This window comes from Rhinopithecus roxellana, chromosome 10 (genome assembly GCF_007565055.1).
Source record: "Rhinopithecus roxellana isolate Shanxi Qingling chromosome 10, ASM756505v1, whole genome shotgun sequence".
Taxonomy (NCBI): Eukaryota; Metazoa; Chordata; class Mammalia; order Primates; family Cercopithecidae; genus Rhinopithecus; species Rhinopithecus roxellana.
This window is the reverse complement of record NC_044558.1, coordinates 30,613,532-30,634,245: the sequence shown is the minus strand read 5'-3', so window position 1 is coordinate 30,634,245 and position 20,714 is coordinate 30,613,532. Positions and strand designations below refer to the sequence as shown.

General features: G+C 34.4%; 1 protein-coding gene across 1 annotated transcript in view; it reads right to left on the bottom strand.

Moving 5' to 3' along the window:
* The window catches only part of ACSS3 (acyl-CoA synthetase short chain family member 3), a 174,444-nt gene that overhangs the window by 55,643 nt on the left and 98,087 nt on the right, over window positions 1–20,714 (bottom strand). The window contains exon 9 of the mRNA XM_010383668.2: window positions 310–413. Within this exon, the coding sequence (XP_010381970.1) occupies window positions 310–413 (104 nt within the window). The remainder of the gene's footprint in view (window positions 1–309; window positions 414–20,714) is intronic.

Genomic DNA, 20,714 nt, shown 5'->3' with positions numbered 1-20,714 from the left:
TGAACCCAACAGACACTTCAAAGGAAAATCTGAGACTTAGTAACTTACCAGATATAAGAGACAAAGAAGAGAAGATAAAGAGGTCTTTAGTGCTTTATACCTAGGGACCAAGAGAATGGTGGCATCAATGTCACTTATGAAGACATTATTAATAACAATTTAAAATTGCTTATTTTTACTGAAACCTGAACCACTCGAATCCTGAGTTTGTGTCTGATCTGCTGGTCATCGCTCAAAAGTTTCCTCCAATCCTTGCAGCATTTTGGATCATCTCTTTAATATTTATGTGCATGCTAGGAAAATGCTCACCAGTTTGCCACCAATGGTCTAAGACGGGTACTCTGAAGACATTTTTGGACCATTCCAGGGTCTCTACATCACATCGTTCTCCAGCCACAAATAATGTTTTGAACCTGAATATGAGACAGTGAATTCAAATTATTCCTGGAAAATAAATCAAAATAATTGTATTTACATTTTAAAAACATTGTTTAATCACACTCATTATGTCAGAGTAATATAGCCATATAACCAATACATCAGACTGTATAATGATGAGAGTCATTTCTTGTTTGGGCTCAAATGTAACCAAACACACATCACAGAATTGGAGGGAGGTACTTCCAAAGCAGAATTCACAGCTAGCACTTTTCAGTTTTTAAAAGAGCAATTGAGTTGATCTCTGTAATCAGTCTATCATGTTGATCTAATGATCAAAGATAAAATATATTTCACATTAACGTTGTCCCGGCTAATTTTAGCTCCAAATTTGTTTGCTGAATTCCAAGTAAGGGAATACACAAAAAATACATACATAAGTATCGGCTAAGGCAGCAAATATTCTTATAAATATGAATTTTTTCCTTCTTGTGAGTTCCTCTGATAAAAATTACTTTAATTTCAAGTATATATTTTTCTTATTCCAAGGACATACATAGGAGAAATAGCTAGTGAAGAAGTAAATGCCATTGTGGCCTTGGAAGTCAAAAAAGTTCTTCAGTCAAAAGGAATACAAGAGTACTAATAGATGAAGAAGAATAAGCATTTTTGGCAGAAAGCACCATACTGCAGAATGGAAAAATGAAATAGAAAAATACAATTGTGTTGACCCAATTAGTGGTTCATTGAGAGCATGGGTGCTTTGATTTTTTTTTTTCCCCCATTTTCAAACGCCCTCATGACCTGTATGTGTGTATATATATATATACGTATATATATATATATATACACACACACACACATATATATATATAAAGTGTGTGTGTGTGTTTGTGTAGAGTTAATTTATTTATCATCAAAGTAAAACACAAACAGTTGACAAACAAAAACCTGTCTACTGATCGTGAACAATGTAGTATATTTTACTATTCCCTTAATTTTCCATATCATTTCATAAAGATTCATGGAGATTCAAATACTTCCACTCCTATATTCCAATAACATTCTGTTTCTGTCTTTGCTATAAACATGTATCTCATTCTAGAATTCTTTTTTTTTTTTTTTGTCTATTTCCCACACTACACTATGAGCTCCTTAGGAACATGTATCCTTATAACTCCGAGACCAATCAAAGTACATGAATTTTTAGGTATTTAAACACTTGTAGATGCTCAGAATGATAAAGGGCAGAGGTGGGGAGTTAGCAAAATTAACACCGGTTTGACTTATTCTTCTAAGTAAAAGAGGAGGCATGTTGGTTTCTAAGAGTGTGGAAATTGAGAAAAAACAGTGACCTAAGGAGAGCAAAATTCTGGAATTACTATTCTAGGATATTTTCAGTGCACAACATAAATGTGAAAAGACTTGAGAACAGCCAGTTGTTTTTTATGGACTCAATCAGTGACCTGGGAGGCTAACCAGGGGTAGCACAGATTGGGGTGTGATACAAGGGGTGGGAAATCAATGCTGGAAAAGCTGTCTGGAAACTCTAGAATAGGCAGGAATTATAGGAAGCAAGGCAGCAATAACCAGAATAAAAGAAAACTACAAGGAAAAATAGTGAGGTAAATGACTAGAAGTCACATAAGAAAAAGTTTGATGAAAATGAAAGCAAGGTGAGAAAAACAGGGTATTATAGACAGAAGGCAATTTCAAACTTAGAGATCTTGAAAACCTGTTTGTTCTGAAGGATGATAGTATTTATGGTAGCTGAAGTCTAACAGTGGAAGACACAGAGGGAAGTAAGAGTATTTTGATAGAAGGATTCTCTTCAAGATAGTATTAAAAATCACTCAAGGATCACAGCAGTGGAGAGTAAAAAGAAAGTCTGTGACTTGTTGATTAAATAGGCTAAAGGGAGGTCTGAAGAGTGGGGAGATGGTATTACAAAGAGAGAGCATGAACTTCAATAGAAGATGGGCCACAAAACAAACAAAATTGTCAAGTTCTCATGTTACCAATTTTACTTTAACATCTTCCCTAATTTTTATAGATAATCTTGGCCCTGAAGGTGCATTTGACCACAGTAGTGAGAAAAAAGTAACAGTTTAATTATTCTACAGAAAACAGAAGTTATAAACAGCTATTGAAAATACACTATAATTAATTTTTGAGTATAAATGAATCACTGATAAATGATGTCTATATGTGAAGTGCAATCACCTAGAATTATTCATGGTAATTTTCATCTGTAGAAGATGATACCTTTATAAGGGTGTCAGAAGAGGTTTTAGTTAAATTGTGATAAAACATCCAATGTGCTATTACTAGATCCACACTCGTTTTCTGAGAAAAGAAAAAAAAATCATCTGCTAATATAAAGATATTCAGAGAGTAAAATTATCTTATTACTTTTTTTTTACAATAATGTAGTTGGAGCCATGAGGATGAACTAAATTGGTGATATAGTTAGGATATCTGTTCCCTCCAAATCTCATGATGAAATGTGACACCCCCTCCCCCCACCCAGTGTTGAAGGTGGGGCCTAGTGAAGAGTCTTGGTGTCCTCCCCATGGTAATAAGCAAGTTCTCACTTACTCTACTTGTTCACATGATAGCTGGTTTAAAAAGCCAGGCAGCTCGTCTCCTCCCTCTTGCTTCTTCTCTTGCTATGTGAGATGCCTGCTCTCCCTGAGTCTTCTACCATGAATGTAAGCTTTCTGAGGGCTCACCAGAAGCAGATGTGGCACTGTGCTTCTTGTACAGTCTGCAGACCCGTGAGCTGAAATAAATCTCTTTTCTTTATAAATTATCCAGCCTCAGGTATTCCTTACAACAATGCAAAATGGGCTAATACAATTGGTATGGTTCAATGGAAATATAATGTGAGCTACAAATCCAAGAAATATATCTAGTTTAAAATTTTCTAGTAGCCACATTCAGAGAAAAAAGAAGAAGGTCAAATTAGCTCTAATAATACATTTTGTTAAAATACATATATCTCAAATGTTATTATTTCAACATGCAATGAATATGAAAATTACTTGTGAGATCTTCCAGTCTTTTTTTAATACCAAATCTCAAATTGGGTTTGCCACATTTCAAGAGCTCAATAGCCACGTGAGGGTATTTCAAGAGTTCAATAACCACATGAGGCCAGAGGCTACCATATGGGACAGTGTAGAGGCAGACCATGACTTTCCGAAGAAGCAACAGAATTCTTACACTGGCCTGGATGAAGAAAAATTGTAATTCAATACTATGTATTCAATTCCTGCTCAAATCATTATGCTGATAACATATTCTGACATGGATCCGTATGCATGCACATGTGTGGGTATGCAAGTGTCACGGAATGCAGTTAAGACAATCTATTACTTAATGTTTTATAAGTAAACTGTTATCTCAACAGATTTCCAAAATTTAAAGTATGATTGGTTTAATAATTAGGCATTGTTATAGGACTTCACATAATGGTACAATCCAGTGTCAAAAATAATATTTGAGTAGCTACCCACTTGTATATTTCTCAACTGCATATTCAAAATTATCTAGGAGCAGTTCTTTAGCACAATAAATGCCAAAGGTAAAATTTACATGTCCTGATAGAGACACAGAAGCATTATTTTAAATTTCAGATAGGAGAATAACCTACTACTAGTCTTTGTTAAGAAATTATTTGAATAATTTTTGTGAGTACCCACTAACAGTATGCAATGCTGCTAGGGTAATCTTTAAGCGTTTGAGAACAAGGAAGGGGGATAAAAAGTAAGGGTGAAAATGGGAGAGCAAGGAAGAGAATGAATAAGATGCAGAGACTAGGAAAAAAAAAAAAGCACACAATTTTTTGACAAACTACATACACATTTGCAATTTGAGATAAAATTTAAGTAATCAAATGTATGTATTTGTAATTTGAGATTAAAATTTGATGATCAAAATGACCTCATATGAGACAATTGTTATAGCAGAATGAAAAAATTGTTTAAACATTAAATTATTAAAGTAGGTTAAAGTATAATAAAGATTAGTGTAAAGTTTTAATGTTTAAAATGAGGTTGACTTCTCCGAGAAAACACCGAATGGCGGATGACGCCGGTGCAGCGGGGGGGCCCGGAGGCCCTGGTGGCCCTAGGATGGGGAACCGCGGTGGCTTCCGCGGAGGTTTTGGCAGTGGCATCCTGGGCCGGGGTCGCGGCCGTGGACAGGGCCGGGGCCGAGGCCGCGGAGCTCACGGAGGCAAGGAGGAGGATAAGGAGTGGATGCCCGTCACCAAGCTAGGCCGCTTGGTCAAGGACATGAAGATCAAGTCCTTGGAGGAGATCTACCTACCCATTAAGGAATCTGAGATCATTGACTTTTTCTTGGGGGCCTCTCTCAAAGACAAGGTTTTGAAGATTATGCCGGTGCAGAAGCAGACCCGTGCTGGCCAGCGAACCAGGTTCAAGGCGTTTGTTGCTATCGGGGACTACAATGGCCACGTTGGCCTGGGAGTTAAGCGCTCCAAGGAGGTGGCCACGGCCATCCGTGGGGTCGTCATCCTGGCCAAACTTTCCACTGTCCCCGTGCGCAGAGGCTACTGGGGGAACAAGATCGGCAAGCCCCACACCGTCCCTTGCAAGGTGACAGGCCGCTGCGGCTCTGTGCTGGTGCGCCTCATCCCTGCACCCAGGGGCAATGGCATCATTTCAGCGCCTGTGCCCAAGAAGCTGCTCATGATGGCTGGTATCCATGACTGCTACACCTTAGCCCGGGGCTGCACTGCCACCCTGGGCAACTTCGCCAAGGCCAGCTTTGATGCCACCTCTAAGACCTACAGCTACCTGACCTCTGACCTCTGGAAGGAAACTGTATTTACCAAGTCTCCCTATCAGGAATTCACTGACCACCTTGTCAAGACCCACACCAGAGTCTCCATGCAGCGGACCCAAGCTCCAGCTGTGGCTACAACATAGGGTTTTTATACAAGAAAAATAAAATGAATTAAGCCGGTTACTGTCTAAAAACTAATAATAATAATAAAAATGAGGTAGATACACCTATAACTTTAAATGCTATGTAAAAACAAGACAAAATGAAAAATATAAAGGCCATAATGTTGATAATCTTAGGACTGAAAGATAGGGTCATGTTTTTAATCATATGTTATTCAAACACTTTTCTGATATTTTAGAAAACTCCTGTGATGAAATACATTACGCATTTAGATAACACATTAAAATTTATAAAATGATAGGTTTGGCTGATCCCAGCAGTGTAGGAAAAGAGCAGCCAAAACGAATAATGTTATAGGTATTAATACCACATTTCCAAAGCCTGTTAAGCCATAAATTAGTTTAAAGAACTCTAGATGGTTCAAATGCCCATGTCTTTGGCTTATATATGAAACTAGAGATTGAGAATTTCAAAAATATTCACTATTGAAAACGTAATGTACAACATTGTCAATTAAAAAATTAAAATATAGAATTTTTAGCAAACCAAGGGACAGCTGATATCTTGACATTACCAGCATTTTTGCAAGTTGTAATATTTTTTGGCTATCCCCCATCCTCCACCACATACACTACAATTAATCTAAGTAATTGATTATAATAATAAACCATGCATTACCACTGAGCTCTTATTTGATGGCAAATTTGACTATTATATATTTTAAAACATAGTATTTATTATTATGTTTTTGTAGTATATTCCTATTGTTTTTGTTCCTAAACTTGTTTACTGCTATTTTTAATATCATTATAATAGCAATCGTCATGCTGGCACTAATAAATTGAAAGGTACAATATTCCACAATGGATGATAAAAGTGGCTTCTTCTCTGAAAGTCAGAAAAATCCCTTCCATTTCCATTAAAATCACTTTACTATGTATTGAATGCAAAGGAAAAATAGTGAGATCATTAGTGGTTTAGAAAAATGTCAAAGTAATACGGATGACTTCTTTCGCTAAATATGCCAGAAACTATCCATTTATTTTTGTATTAAAATTCCTCAAACTATAAAAAAGTTATTGTTAAAATTTTATCAATTACAGACTGCTAATTGTATAATACTAATGAACATAAACAGAATACAAATCTAACTGAAATTTAGAAACAAGATATAACTGATGAAACAATAAAATCTCATAAATATTTAATCAAATACAATTTAACTCTCAATCCTTTTAGTAAACAAAACTATACTAAGTGATTTGCTCTTTTTGTAACCATGATAATAATTGAAACAACAAATATTAGTATAAATCTATATTTTATAGTTGTCCTAGGCATCAGGTATCTTCTTATGGTTTCAAAGAAGTATGATACTTCTTTGAAACTTTTGTAAAAAAAAAAAAAAAAAAAGAAAAAAATAGTAACCTTTTCAACAGTTAAATTCTTCATTAATGACTTGACATTATTTTATTAATAATACAAAAGAATAAATGCCTACAGTGGAAAATTCATAAATATATCTTGTGTAAACATGCATTTTAAAAAGTTAAAATTAGACATTTTTGTAGAGTAATCTGGGCCATCTGGATGGTAAATTTACCTAAGTGAACTATATATGCTCTAGATCGGACTGTACAATATAGTAGCTACTAGCCACATGTGGCCATTTAAGTTTTTTTTTTTTTTTTTTAAGACGGAGTCTCGCTCTGTTGCCCAGGCCAGAGTGCAGTAGCATGATGTCAGCTCACTGCAAGCTCTGCCTCCCGGGTTCACGCCATTCTCCTGCCTCAGCTTCCCTAGTGGCTGGGACTACAGGTGCCCACCACCACACCTGGCTAATTTTTTGTATTTTTAGTAGAGACAGGGTTTCACCATGTTAGCCAGTATAAGTCTCCATCTCCTGACCTTGTGATCCGTCTGCCTGGCCTCCCTTAAAATTTCAATTAGTTAAAATCCCAAAAAAAAAAAAAAAAAAGTACAATATAAATTTCTCAGTAATACTAATCCAATTCAAGAGTTTAATAATCACATATGCCTATCATATTGCAGAGATCAGTTTATTGGAGTGCTGTCCTAGATTATTATTGACTATTAAGTGTCTAGATAATTTTTGATGATGGAAACACATGGAAAGGTTTATCTACTTTAAAATCTATAATACTATAAACTAAACAAAATAATAATATCCAGAATGGAAAAAAAGGAGAGGAGAGAAAACGAATGGGCATGAGACCTATGCACCTTTCCCTAATTTTATATAAAACTGAACACAACTCAAGGCTCAAATGAAGCTGAAAATTAAGCAAAAAGGGAAATGGAAAAATGATAATGCTGTCAAATTAATTTTAGTCAAAAATAGAAATGAATAAAAAGCTAAAGACAAATCTGATGAAGAATTTTCAGTGAATAAAGTGAGGGCAAAAAAAAAAATTGAAAGTGAATATTTCCTTCAAGGTCCATAAACTACCAAACAAGCAAAAATTACTCTTCACTTGTGCCAACAGATGTTAAATTAAAATAGATTATTTCAGTGATGCCTCATCGACTTCTGGTTCACATGACAGATTATCATTATTTTTTGTCATCAATATCCCTAAGGTTATCTTCATTTTTCCTACATTCAATTTTCTTCTATTTGCTCCCCATTAGAATTCACTTTTAAAATGTAAAGATGCTAGTGTTAATATTACACATGTATTTGACTCTTCTGTCAATGGCTGACTAGCATTTTGCCCAGCAATGTCTCTCTCTCTCTCATCTCTCTATCTCTCTTTTTCTCAAGCACAACCCTTTATCTCTCTCTTTTTCTCAAGGACAACCAAACAAACTGGAAAAAATATAAAAATGAAGTATCTTTTGAATACATCAGAGAACTCAAAGGTAATAGCACTTAAGACATCAAAAGCCCAAAGAGAAAAAATGTGGAGACATAAGACTGCTTGTCTTACTGCTTTTCTTCTTGGGACACTTGTTAATTGGAAACAGTAATTGAAGTGCTGAGAAACTGAACAGAAACTATGTGGCTGACTGACAGGCGTTGAAACTAAATGGTAAATCCAGTCATAATAATTTCTTGGGAAAGGAAAATCGAAATTTAAAATTCACAATGGAAAAAAGGTGACATAAAACACCCAGGCATTCAGTTTGCACACCTGAAGAGGTATACCTAATAATGGAGGTAAACTGGAAAGAAACCAAGCCTCTCAAATATTGGAGTCTAGCTTCAAATCAGCTCCATTCCTAATTGAATAGAAGTGATCTTCCCTTAAGACAATTGCCTGTCAGAATGAGAATCACTCTGTGGGGATATGAAAACATCCGGTATCTCAAAACAGCTATTTTCTTTTTTCTGTATTCGTTTTTTTTTTTTTTTTTTTTTTTTTTAATTTTTATTTTTATTATACTTTAAGTTCTAGGGTACATGTGCATAACGTGCAGGTTTGTTACATATGTATACTTATGCCATGTTGGTGTGCTGCACCCATCAACTCGTCAGCACCCATCTATTCATCATTTATATCATGTATAACTCCCCAATGCAATCCCTCCCTCCTCCCCCCTCCCGCCTCCCCATGATAGGCCCCAGTGCGTGATGTTCCCCTTCCCGAGTCCAAGTGATCTCATTGTTCAGTTCCCACCTATGAGTGAGAACATGCGGTGTTTGGTTTTCTGTTCTTGTGATAGTTTGCTAAGAATGATGGTTTCCAGCTGCATCCATGTCCCTACAAAGGACGCAAACTCATCCTTTTTTATGGCTGCATAGTATTCCATAGTGTATATGTGCCACATTGTCTTAATCCAGTCTGTCACAGATGGACATTTGGGTTGATTCCAAGTCTTTGCTATTGTGAATAGTGCCGCAATAAACATACGTGTACATGTGTCTTTGTAGTAGAATAATTTATAATCCTTTGGGTATATACCCAGTAGTGGGATGGCTGGGTCATATGGTACATCTAGTTCTAGATCCTTGAGGAATTGCCATACTGTTTTCCATAATGGTTGAACTAGTTTACAATCCCACCAACAGTGTAAAAGTGTTCCTATTTCTCCACATCCTCTCCAACACCTGTTGTTTCCTGACTTCTTAATGATTGCCATTCTAACTGGTGTGAGATGGTATCTCATTGTGGTTTTGATTTGCATTTCTCTGATGGCGAGTGACGATGAGCATTTTTTCATGTGTCTGTTGGCTGTATGAATATCTTCTTTTGAGAAATATCTGTTCATATCCTTTCCCCATTTTTTGATGGGGTTGTTTGTTTTTTTCTCGTATATTTGTTTGAGTTCTTTGTAGATTCTGGATATTAGCCCTTTGTCAGATGAGTAGGTTGCAAAAATTTTCTCCCATTCTGTAGGTTGCCTGTTCACTCTGATGGTAGTTTCTTTTGCTGTGCAAAAGCTCTTTAGTTTAATTAGATCCCATTTGTCAATTTTTGCTTTTGCTGCCGTTGCTTTTGGTGTTTTAGACATGAAGTCCTTGCCCATGCCTATGTCCTGAATGGTACTACCTAGATTTTCTTCTAGGGTTTTTATGGTATTAGGTCTAACATTTAAGTCTCTAATCCATCTTGAATTAATCTTCGTATAAGGGGTAAGGAAAGGATCCAGTTTCAGCTTTCTACTTATGGCTAGCCAATTTTCCCAGCACCATTTATTAAATAGGGAATCCTTTCCCCATTTCTTGTTTCTCTCAGGTTTGTCAAAGATCAGATGGCTGTAGATGTGCGGTATTATTTCTGAGGACTCTGTTCTGTTCCATTGGTCTATATCTCTGTTTTGGTACCAGTACCATGCTGTTTTGGTTACTGTAGCCTTGTAGTATAGTTTGAAGTCAGGTAGCGTGACGCCTCCAGCTTTGTCCTTTTGACTTAGGATTGTCTTGGCAATGCGGGCTCTTTTTTGGTTCCATATGAACTTTAAAGCAGTTTTTTCCAATTCTGTGAAGAAACTCATTGGTAGCTTGATGGGGATGGCATTGAATCTATAAATAACCTTGGGGAGTATGGCCATTTTCACGATATTGATTCTTCCTATCCATGAGCATGGTATGTTCTTCCATTTGTTTGTGTCCTCTTTGATTTCACTGAGCAGTGGTTTGTAGTTCTCCTTGAAGAGGTCCTTTACATCCCTTGTAAGCTGGATTCCTAGGTATTTTATTCTCTTTGAAGCAATTGTGAATGGAAGTTCATTCCTGATTTGGCTCTCTGCTTGTCTGTTACTGGTGTATAAGAATGCTTGTGATTTTTGCACATTAATTTTGTATCCTGAGACTTTGCTGAAGTTGCTTATCAGCTTAAGGAGATTTTGGGCTGAGACGATGGGGTTTTCTAAATATACAATCATGTCATCTGCAAACAGGGACAATTTGACTTCTTCTTTTCCTAACTGGATACCCTTGATTTATTTCTCTTGCCTGATTGCCCTAGCCAGTACCTCAAAATAATAAGAGCTATTTATGACAAACCCACAGCTAATATCATACTGAATGGGCAAAAACTGGAAAAATTCCCTTTGAAAACTGGCACAAGACAGGGATGCCCTCTCTCACCACTCCTATTCAACATAGTGTTGGAAGTTTTTTTTTTTTTTTTTTTCCTGAGGTGGAGTCTTGCTCTGTCGCCCAGGCGGGAGTGCAAGAGTGAAATCTCAGCTCACTGCGACCTTGCCTCCTGGATTCAAGCCATTCTCCTGCCTCAGCCTCTCGAGTGGCTGGGATTACAGGCACCCGCCACTATGCCCAGGTAATTTTTGTATTTTAGTAGAGATGGGGCTTCACTACATTGGCCAGGCTGGCCTCGAACTCCTGACCTCAAGTGATCCACTTGCCTCAGCCTCCCAAAGTGCTAGGATTACAGGCATGAGCCACCACGCCTGGCCAAAATAGCTATTTTCTTATAACAGTGATATAATGGAAGACAAGACCATATGATTAGACACTCAAGAGAAAAAAAGAGACATTAGAAAAACATATAAAATCAGGTGTTTTGGCTATCACTCATAGACTTCAATATAACTCAGATGAATATGTTCAGGAAATATATGTAGAATATTAGCAGAGAACTGGAAATTATAATAATCAAATGATAATATTTAAACCGAGAAATGTTAAGAAATTATAAACTCGATGAAAGTTTAGATACAACTAGAGAGAGGATTTGAAACCCAAAATACAGGTTACAATAAAATCATCTAACTGCAACTGTGAAAAAAGCAGAAAAATCATCATATAGAGCCTATGAAATATAGGTGATATGGTAAAAAGTTCTAACATATGTGTTATTAAAGTGTCAAAGTTTAAGAAGGGAAAATAAAGTAGAAGAAGTATTTGAAGAGACGAAAAAGTTTCAAAAATAAGTGAAAGATACCAAGTCACAGATTTAAGAAGCAGTTTGCATCAACAGGAAATTGAATTCCTAACTTAAAAACCTTCCCATAATGTCACTTCTGGCCCAGAGAGTTTTATTTGATTTTTAAATACTTCAAAACATTTAAATAAAATCAATTGTACATAAAATCTTCCAGATACTAGTAGGGAAAAGGACTTTCATCCCCATTTTATGAGACAAGAAAAGCCCTGAAACCAAAACCAGTGAGAGTATAAGAAAGGAAAATAAGAGATCAATTTTGATTAAAACCCTAGGTTTTAAAGAAATCCCCAACTATAGAAAGGAAGGGGGGTAACAGGTAGAGCATAGAAGATTTTTAGGACAGGTAAAACCATGCCATAGTGATGGATACATGTCATAATACTTCTGCTAAACTTCATAGAATGTTCAATACCAAGAATGAAAATGTATTTAAATTATGGATTCTGGATGATAATAAGGTATCAATCTAGGTTCATCAATTTTAAAGGAGATAGAACCCTAATGTGAGATGTTCATGGCGGGGAGGCTGTGCATGCGTGAAAACATAAGCTATATGGAAGCTCTGAACTTTCCACGAGATTTTGCTGTGACCTAAAATTGCTCTAAAAACAAGGTCTACTAAAAAAATCTTCAACAAAATGTCAGCAAATTAAATTCAGCTATATTTAAAAAGCATAATGTATTAACCGAGATGTATTTATTTCAAGATTGTAAGAATGATTTGACACTTAAAAAAATAAGTCACTATAATTCACCACATTAACTCCTAATATAATAAGAGGGGGAAAAGTCATATGGTTATCAGAAGATGAAGAAAAAACATAGATAAAATCCCAAACACCAAAAATAGAAACTTTGTTAATTTGATAGCTTTTCTCCAAACAAATTATATGTTAATAACAAAAATGCTAAAATCATTTTTCTTAACAATGAATATTGAGAGCTTTCTTCCTGATAATCTGGATGAGACAAAAATGAACTTTGCCACCAATTCAATTAAATACTTTACTGGAGGATCCTAGGAATAAAGTTTAAAAAAAAGAAATAAGCGGCATAAAAGAAGAAATAAAATAGATACTTTTCTCAAACTACATGACTCTGTACATAATACAGTCATACATACATACATTAAAACTACTACATTTAATAAGTAACTTCGGGAAGATCTTCAGAAAGTAGGGTTACTATACAAAAACAGTTACGTGTTGTTATATCAGGACCAAATAATGCAAGTATAAACAATACCATTGACCATAGCATAAAAGTAAAATTTCTTAAATATAAAAAGATATGCAAGATTTTCACACAGTAAGTCAAAAATAATTAATGAGAGAAATTAAAATCCTACATAAACAAAGAGATAAACGTGTTAACACGGACATTTTCACTGTATCAATCTGTAAACTCTCTATCTCTCCTTACATGTGTGTGTTTAAAACTGCTAGGCTAATAGTAAAATCTGTTTAGAAATAAAATGGGCCAAGAATATTCAAAACAAATTTGAAAAAGAACAAGGTTGATATATTAATAGTAGATAAAGATCTGTTATAAATGTATAGTGATAAAGACAATGTAAGAGTAATGTGAATACAGACAAGTAGGCCAATGGAACAGAGTAGAATTGAGAAACAAACCAGGTATTTATAGGCACTGTCATAACAAAGGTGTTGCTGCACGGCAGTTAGAAAAGCATGGCCATTTAAATAAATAGAAATTGATCAAATGGATATACATAAGGAAAAAATAAAACTCAGTCTCTTACTTCATGTCATACACACAAATCTATTCCAGATAGATTATAGTTGTAAGTATGAAAGGCAAAATGAAGAATAAAATTTCTAGAAAATGAAATACAGGAACAACACCTATGTTTTAAATAAGACTTGAAAAGCAGTAATCAAAAAGAAAACTATTGATAAGAAGGCACATCTTTTTATCAGAAGTCACCATTGTGATGGTAAAAGGAAAATTTAAGTCAGAAGTTGGAGAAGATTGTTTATAATACACATAAGTCAGTAAAGGATTGGATCCAAAATAAAGTATGAAAAACTCCTACAAATTAACAAGAAAGAGAAAATAAAAATTGCGAAAGACTTGAATAAGCATGTTATAAGAGAGGATTATTCAATGGCCAAACAATTATTAAAAGGTGATCAACCTCTTAATAACCTTGACATGCAAATTAAATGATAATGAGATATCACTACATGACAATCAGAATGGCCAAAATTTAAAATACTGAAAATACCATCTTCTGGTGAAGACATGGAAACTCTAGAACAATCACACACTGCAAGTGGGTGTGTAAATTGGTGAAAACCTTGGAAAACTCTTTGACATACCCTGTAATGTAGCCATTATACTTTAGTTACATGTACTCAACAGCAATATACGTGTATGGACACCAAAAAGACATGTATTATTAACGCCGCAACTGTATTAGGAGACAAAAAATCAGAAACAACCAAAAAAGCATTCAACTGCTGATCTGATAGAGAATAGAATGGTGGTTACCAGCAGTTATGGTGGTTGGAGGGGGAGAGGTTAGTTGGGAGATATTGGTCAAAGGCTACAAAATTTCAGTTAAATAGGGGGAATAACTCCAAGAGATCTGTTGTAAAACATGATGACTAAAGTTAATATACTTTCTGAAAAATGCTAAGAGAATAAATGTAAAGTGTTCTTACCACAAAAATGAGAACTATGTAAGGTAATGCATGTGTTAATTAGCTAGGTTTAGTCATTCCACAATGTATCTATACTTTGGAATTGAACATCATGTTGTACAGAGTAAATGTATGACTATATCTGCCAACTGCCAACTTAAAACAATAACATTAAAAATTATTTCAACTAAAAAATAGGTAAATAAACTGAAATACTCATGAAGAGGGATCTAATCAGCAATCAAAATGCAAGAACCACTCTGACGTGCAACTTTCTGGATGAAGTTCAAGGCATTAACTAAATGAAAGAAGCCAGGTAGCAAAGAATACATTCTGTATGAGTCCATTTATATCAAGTTCAAAAAAACAAGCAAAACTAATATATAGTGATACAGGTCAGGATAAGGCATATTTTTGGGAAGCCAGGAAGAGACATGGTTGAGAAAGGACAAGAGAAAGGGCTTCTGGGATGCAGGTTATGTGCCATTTCTTGATCTGGATGTGTTCAATGGATGTGTTCACTTTGTAATAATTGTAACTTTTAAAATTCTGATTTATGTTCTTTTCTGTATGTATAACTTAATAAAAGTTGAAACATAAATGTACACATAGTTCCCTGTTAAATTACTTCTACTTCATATGAAAATATTTTTTCAAGCAATGACATAAACTTGGAACCATAAATATTGTTTTGATATAATATGTGAAAATTCTCATGTTCCTAAGGCTAACCTAACAGAGATATATATCATCTTTAAATTTTTAGGTGTGTTCAATAACAACCCTTTTCAATATCTTTTATCAAGCGTATCACAGAAGAGATACTCTGAATATCTCTAAATTCAAAAAATGCTAAATAAAAAAGGAAAAGTTTTTTTAGGTAGTGAATATAATTTACTTCCCTTTAGCGGTATCCTGTCCTCAAATTTGCTTAGCAATAATGTCATCCTTCTAATTTGCTTTCCTGCTTTCTACATCGTTCGGGGATTTAAAATCATTCCAGAGCTGGGCACATTCATATTTATGTAGCTTTAGGCTTACCTGTGTAACCTTGAGTCATACATATACAAACAAGATAGCAATCATTTCTCTATTATCAGCCTCAACTTGCTGACTCAGTTTAGTAAAAATCTTCTTCCTAAACCAAAATTTTTATTCTAAGCACCAGAGGGATAAAAACAAACTCAAACAACCCTTGTTGCTTTAAAATATAGGAAACAGACAGAGAGAGGTAACACTTTTCTAACATGTATAAATTATAATTTTTAATTTTTTCACAAAATGGGTTTATATTATTTACTTGTCTGATTTGACTACTGTTGTGATAATTGGTAGCTGAATAAAAAAAAGATTTAGTAATGACAGCTGGATATTTGAAATGCTTATATGCAACTCCACCACAAACTCAAAGATAGCCAAACATACAGGCTTTGCCATTTTATCATTCTAACCGGAGTGTTAGCTCTGAATATGAGCTCATATTTGTGCAGTAGATAAGACATAGGGTATCTCCAAGAGCTTTTTAGAAAGAAATATTGGTAACTTTATGAAGAAATTTCATTTTTGCTTGTACATTTTCTTGGTTGTTTAATTTTAATAATGGTGGTTGCTTAAGTTGGAAAGTTATATGTTGTACACCAGATATCTAGACTTGTTCATCTTACACACCTGCTGCTTTATATCCTCTGACCTGTTTATCTGAATATCTGTTCATTTCCCCCTTCTTCCAATCCTGTAAACCATGGTTTTCTTCTCTATATCTGTATTTTTTGTTGTTGTTGTTTTAAAATTCCACATATAAATGAGATGATGTAATATTTTTCTTCGACTTACTTAACAACGTAGTGTCTCCAGCTTCATCTATGTTGTGGCAACTGTCAAAATCTTACTCTTTTTTAGAACAAAATGATATTCCATTATATATGTGTACTACAGTTTCTTTATCCATTTGTGCATCGACAGACACAGGTTGTTTCTATGTCTTTGCTATTGTGAATGATGCCACAATGAACACGGGAATGCAAATATGTTTATGAGGTGGTGACTTCATTTCCTTTGAGTATACACCCAGAAGACGGATAGCTAGATCATATGGTAGTTCTATTTTTAATTTCTTTAGAAACCTCCATACTGTTTTCTAAAATGGCTATAACAATCTACGTTCCCAAGAACAGAGTACAAGAGTTTCCCTTACTCCACACCTTTATCAACATTTGTTATCTTTTGACTTTTTGATAATAGCATCTAATAGATATGAGGCGACATCTCATAGCAGTTTTCATTTGCATTACCCTGATAACTAATTATGTTGAACACCTTTCTATATACATGTTGGCTATTTTTATGCCTTTGTTGGAGAAATCTGTATCCAGGTCTTTTGCCCATTTTTTGATCAGGTTATTTGTTTTTCCACAACTGAGCTGTATGAGTTCTTCATAAAATTTTGGATATTAACCGCTTATCAGATATATGAGTTGTGAATATTTTTTCCCACTTCATAGGCAGCTGTTTCTTTTTGTTAGCTATTTCCTTTGCTGTGCAGAGCTTTTTATTTTCATGTAATTCCATTTATTTATTTTTGCTTTTGTGACCTAAGCATTTGATATGATATACAGAAAACCATTGCCAAGTCCAACAGCCAGAAACTTTTCCCCTATGTTCTCTTCTAGAAGTTTTATCATTTCTGGTCTTATATTTAGGTCTTTTATCGATTTTGAGTTGATTTTTGTGTATGATGTAGGCTAAGGATCTAATTTCCTTCTTTTATATCTGGAAACCCAGTTTTACCAATACCTTTTATTAAAGAGACTACTATTCCCTATTGTATCTTCTTGGTGTGCTTGTCAAGACTTAGTTGACTATATATATTTGGATCTATTTCTGGGCTTTCTGTCCTGTGCCACACTGATCTATGTTTTTATTTTCATGCCAGTAAGCTACTGCTTTAATTACTATAGCTTTGTAACATACTTTTAAATCAGGAAGTGTGATGCCTTCAACTTTGTTTTTCTTTCTCAGAATAGCTGTGCCTTCTTGGGGTCTTTTATGTTTTCATACATATTTTAGAATAATTTTTCTATTTCTGTGAAAAATGCCATTTGGATTTTGATAGAGATTGCATTGAATCTGTATATTGCTTTTGATAGCATGGACATTTTAATAATATTAAATTCTCCAATCCATGAGCAATTGGCTATCTTTCCATTTATTTGTGTTTTCTTCCATTTCTTCCATCAATATTTTATAGTTTTAACGTATAGTTTTACAGTACCAGTATAGTTTTCCACTTCTTTGGTTAAAACTATTCCAAGGTATTTTATTTTATTTTTTCAATGTTATTGCATATGAGGTTTTTCTTGATTTCTTTTCAGTTAGATCATTATTTTTGTATGAAAATGACACTGATTTTTGTATGCTGATTTTGTATTCTGCAATTTAGTGATTTCACTTATTAGTAATAACTTTTTTGTGGTATCTTTGGAGCTTTTTGTATGTAGGACCACATCATCTGCAAATAGAGATAATTTTATTTCTTCTTTTTCAAATTAGATACATTTTATTTCTTTTTCTTGTCTGATTGTTCTTGTTAGTATTCCAGTATTATGTTGAATAGAAGTGGCATGAGTGTGCATCCTTGACTTACCAGATCTTAGTGGAAAAGCTTTCAGTTCTCTCCAGTGATTGTAATGTTAGCTGTGGTTTTTTCATAAAGTCTTTATTATTATAAACATTCCTTCTATACCTAAACTGTTGAAGGTTTTTATCAAGAAAGGATGTTGGATTTTGTTGAATGCTTTTTCTGTGTCAATTAGGATGATCCTGTTAATGTGATGTATCACACTGATAGATTTATGTATGTTAAACCAGTTTTGCATGCCATGGAAAAATCTCACATGAACACAATGTATAATCTTTTCATGTGTTGTTGGATTTGTTTTGATAATACTTTACTAAGAATTTTTGCATGAATGTTCCTCAGAAAAATTAACCATAGTTTTCTTGTGATATCTTTGTCTAACTTAGGTGTTAGAACAATGTTGGTCTCATAAAACGTGTCTGGAAGTACACTTCTAGCTTTATTTTTCAGAAGAGTTTTAGAAATATTGACATAAATTATTATTTGAATGTTTGGTTAAATTCAGCTCTAAAATCATCCGGTCTTGGGCTTTTTCTTCGTGGGAAGGGTTTTGATTACTTCTTAAATCACTTTAATTGACTCAATATTGGTAGCTCATATTTTTCTAGGAATTTATCCATTTTCTCTAGTTTATCCAATTTGTTGGCATATAATTGTTCATAATATTCCCTTATGACCCTCTTTATTTTTGAGAAGACTGTTAGAATTTCTTCAGTTTTATTTTTGATTTTATTTATTTGAGTGTTTTCATTAAGAGTTTGTAAATTTTGTTGTTGTTCTTCAAAAAGCAAACTTTAGTTGTATTAATTATTTTATGGTTTTTCTCTTTTCTATTTGATTTATTGCTGTTCTGATATTTATTATTTCCATCTGCTAATTTTTGGTTAGTTGTTTATTTGTTTTGCATTCCTTGAGGGGTAATGTTAGAATATTTATTTGGGGTCTTTCTTCTTTCTAAATGTAGGCATTTACTGCTACAAATTTTTCTCCTGGAACTGCTTTTGATGCATCCCACAAGTTTTGGCATATTGTGTTTCCATTATCATCTTACTCAAGATGTTTTTAAATTGTTCTTTTGATTTCTTCTTTGACCCATTGATTGTTCAAGAGTATGATGCTTAATTTCCACATATTTGTGAACTACACAAGATTACTCCTATTATTAACTTATAGTTTCATATCATTGTGGTCTATAATTATACTAAATATTATTTCAATCTTATTAAGTTTGTTATGGCATTTTTGTGGTCTAACATGTAGTCTATCCTGGAGAATGTTCTGTGTACACTAGAGGAAAATAAGGACTCTGCTTCTGCTGGAAGTGAAGTTCTGTATATGCCTGTTAGGGGAATTTGGTCAAAAGTTCAATTTAAGTCCAGTATCACCTTATTAATTTTCTGTCTGTTTGATCTATTCATTGTTGAAAGTGGGATTTTGAAGTACCATATTGTATTGCTATCTATTTCTCCTTTCATGTTCATTAAAATTTGCTTTATATATTTAGCTCATCCAATATTGGGTGTATACATATTTACAGTGGTTGAGTTATCTTAATGAACGACCCTTTTATCATTAACGAATGACCTGTGTCTCTTGTGACAGCTTTTGATTTGAAGTCTATTTTATCAGATGTAAGTATAGCCACTACTGCTCTCTTATGGATTCCATTTGCATGGACGTTCCTCTTCCATCTTTTTACTTTCAGCCTATATGTGACCTTAAGGCTTAGGTGGGTCACCTCAGTGGAATTTGTTTAATCCATTCAGCAACTACATGATTTTGGTTAGAGAACAAAATCTGTTTACAGTCAAAGTTATTATTAATAGGTAAGAACTTACTTCTGCCATTTTATTTATCTTCTGGTTATTTTGTATCTTCTGTGTTCCTTTTCCCCTTTCTTGTTGTCTACCTTTGTTATTTGATAATTTCTGTAGTGCTAAGCTTTGAATCCTTTCTCTTTATCATTTGTGTCTCTGCTGTAGATTTTTGTTTTATGGTTGCCATGAGGTTTACATAAAACATCTTGCAACTAGCAAAGGCTCTGACTGTTTGCCGCTTGTAGAAAGAAACCAAAATCATGAGAACAAAGTGTGATAAAAAGAGAGGAGTTTTAATTATCTGTGCTAACAAGGGGAAAAGTGGGTGGAATTCTTCCAAAAAATGTTCCACTCTTCCCCTTGCTAGCATGGATAATAAAGTCTCCTCTCTTTTTATCACACCTCACTCTTGTTATTTTGGCTTCTTTCTATAAGCAGTGAGCAGCTGGACCCTTTGCCAGTTACAATTTTTGGTGGCCTGCATGGGGAGAGAATTCTGGAGGTGTCTGTTCTGTGTCAGTATTCATGTCCTGAAGCTTCTCAGAAAAATACATGACCAGATAAGTGAGCACGATGTGCATTCGACAAGCATTTAGGTAAATAAATGTGCATAAGGCATGGGAGGATAAAGTGGGAAAGGGAAAGAGAATGGAGGTTCACAGCACATTCTAGAAAATGCATTTGTAATTTGTCTCAACGCTGTGTCCTGAGACTGGGGAGAAAAGAGGAAAGAAAGAAAAACAGTTTTTAAAATGCAGTTTGAAGCTAAGTTGGTTGGTTAAAATCTTATAGATATAATGAACTTTTCTAAGCTGATAAAAACTTAACTTCTGTTGCATATAAAATCTCTAGATTTTTATGGTCCTCCTGATACACAATTTGTTTTTGATGTCAAAATATGCATCTT